This window comes from Mizuhopecten yessoensis, unplaced genomic scaffold (assembly GCF_002113885.1).
Source record: "Mizuhopecten yessoensis strain PY_sf001 unplaced genomic scaffold, ASM211388v2 hete_36052746, whole genome shotgun sequence".
Taxonomy (NCBI): domain Eukaryota; kingdom Metazoa; phylum Mollusca; class Bivalvia; order Pectinida; family Pectinidae; genus Mizuhopecten; species Mizuhopecten yessoensis.
In genome coordinates, this window is record NW_018483072.1 from 1 (window position 1) to 2,113 (window position 2,113).

A 2,113-nucleotide genomic window follows, 5' to 3' on the forward strand; every position below is an offset into this window, starting at 1 on the left:
CCAAATGAGCTACCTAGCTATAAGCTAGTCACCAGGCCAGGTCCCACAAAAGTCATTTTGTGTATCCACTATGTGTATGTTTAAAGCACAGATCCAGATTATCAGTCGTAATATCTACCGAGTGATCAGGAAAAACATTTAAGTGTCATTATTATTTATTTTTTAATTGAGTATTATATAATTACTTTTGTTTGATTTCATAGTCTGTTTTCTGTTGCAGTAAGAAACTTCTCCATCAACACATTGCTCACAAGGAGGAAGCTTAAAGTGTTCCAAAATGTCGTAAGTACAAAACTTAAATTCCAGTTTTAAAATATTAAAAGTGTTGTTAAGTACAAAATCTGCCTTCAAGTTTAAGGGATACTGAAATGCTGAAAATCAGAAAGTACAGTGTTTCATGCAAATGTACATATAGTTACGGTTAATTTCTGGTCATATTATAAATGAAACATGAAAAATATTGTTAGCCTTGTTCAAATTACACAAAATAATAGACACTAAATACTGTACTTTCGTATTTACATCATTTCCTCTATAGCACATAGAATTACATGTACAGTAAACCTCCGCTAAGATAAAACAACCCCTCATGATGACCTCCCCCCACTCTTCATTCAGAATTGGGATTCACTGGAGATTCATTGCATTGCTTTTATAAGTTAAATGTGCTTTACAAAGTGTGATAAACAAATTTGGCGTCGAGCTTCTAATGATGTACTACAAAAGCTGTTTTAATGTTTCTTTTTGCCTAATATATGCTTATGTTTACATTAAACGATTATTCTGTGTACATATGATGACGTCACCAATGTCACTATATATCGATGGTGTCATAAATAACTGATTTGTTGGTTCTGATAACGCCTCAAGATCCCCTTTGAGTCTAAACATGTAAACACAATGTTGGAATAATTTCATCTATAAGCCAGATTCTGCTGTACCATGTGTTGTTGTCCATGCACGCTCAGAACTAAACGTGAAACAAAGTGAAATACAGAACAATTACTTCCCTGTGTCAGTAAAATATCTCTGTGTAATACTGTATGACTCTACCATGTATAGAATAGAAATGGCCCACCTTAGGGAAGTTAGGGTACAGAATTGGGGGCAAAACTAAGGCTTGAACCCAACTTACTTACCAAAGTATGGGATATTTCTATCCTTCCTTGTTACCGTATATATATAGTATTTCATAAAAGTGTAATAATGAAACAATTTCAGAATTGCTATTACCCTTCGGTATTTTCAATTTTCAACAGACATTTTGTATTATATCTCAAGTATAACCAGGCTAATTTCTTCGCAGTAGGCATGGCTACTCTGGCTCCAACTATGATAGACACGTGGAAAGAACTGAGACATCCACACTACACAAGATGAAGGAGACATTCTGGACGACGAAACAAGCGGTCATACAGAAACTGGGCAAGAAGGAAGATGAACATGTAGTCGCTTCTGATGCACAGCTGGACTCCAAACTGGAGGTATGGCCGTACAAAATATATTTCTTACTGTTTAATTTTTTTTTATCAGAGCAAAATATGTGAAGATGATGATTATGATATTATTTTTTGTGTTTCAAGATTTTATTCCAAATGTTCAATTGTGAAATATAACAATGTTGAAATATAACAATGTTGAAATAAAAAATTTGATAATTGTTATATTTTCTGCTTTGAACATTGTAGGTGTTTAGAGCCATACAAAAATCCTCCATGGAACTTTTGCATGTGATAGAGAAGTACCAGGACCGACTTTGTGGTAGGTGAAAGCTGTATATCTATTTAAAGTATGTGCTATCTTACATATTGTACCAGCAATCTGTGTTAAGTTATCTCCCTTATAAGAAATTGGAATATAAGAATATTCAAGAGTGGATCTTGAGTCACAAATTGGAAATTAATGATCGAGTTCCAACATTTTTTTCTTCTTTTTACTAGCATGAAAAGACAAACACAGTCATGCTACTAAGATTGGCTCAGTGGTCCAGGTCGGCCCCACCCTAGGGTATTTTGCTTCAATTTGGAAATGGTGGCGATCCCGACATTATATGGAGGTCCCTCAATGGGTGATGGTTGGTTATCATGTTTATCTAACTCGAGTTAGTTAATTT

General features: G+C 34.5%; 1 protein-coding gene across 1 annotated transcript; it reads left to right on the plus strand.

Moving 5' to 3' along the window:
• Positions 1–224: 224 nt before the first annotated feature.
• LOC110444181 (islet cell autoantigen 1-like protein) lies at positions 225–1,761 on the plus strand (the record flags this gene model as incomplete). The annotated part of the gene is made up of 3 exons (XM_021488586.1): positions 225–282; positions 1,310–1,484; positions 1,689–1,761. Coding segments are annotated over exons 1-3 (253 nt in total), but the record flags the coding sequence as incomplete, so codon positions are not given.
• Between the last annotated feature and the right edge of the window lie 352 nt (positions 1,762–2,113).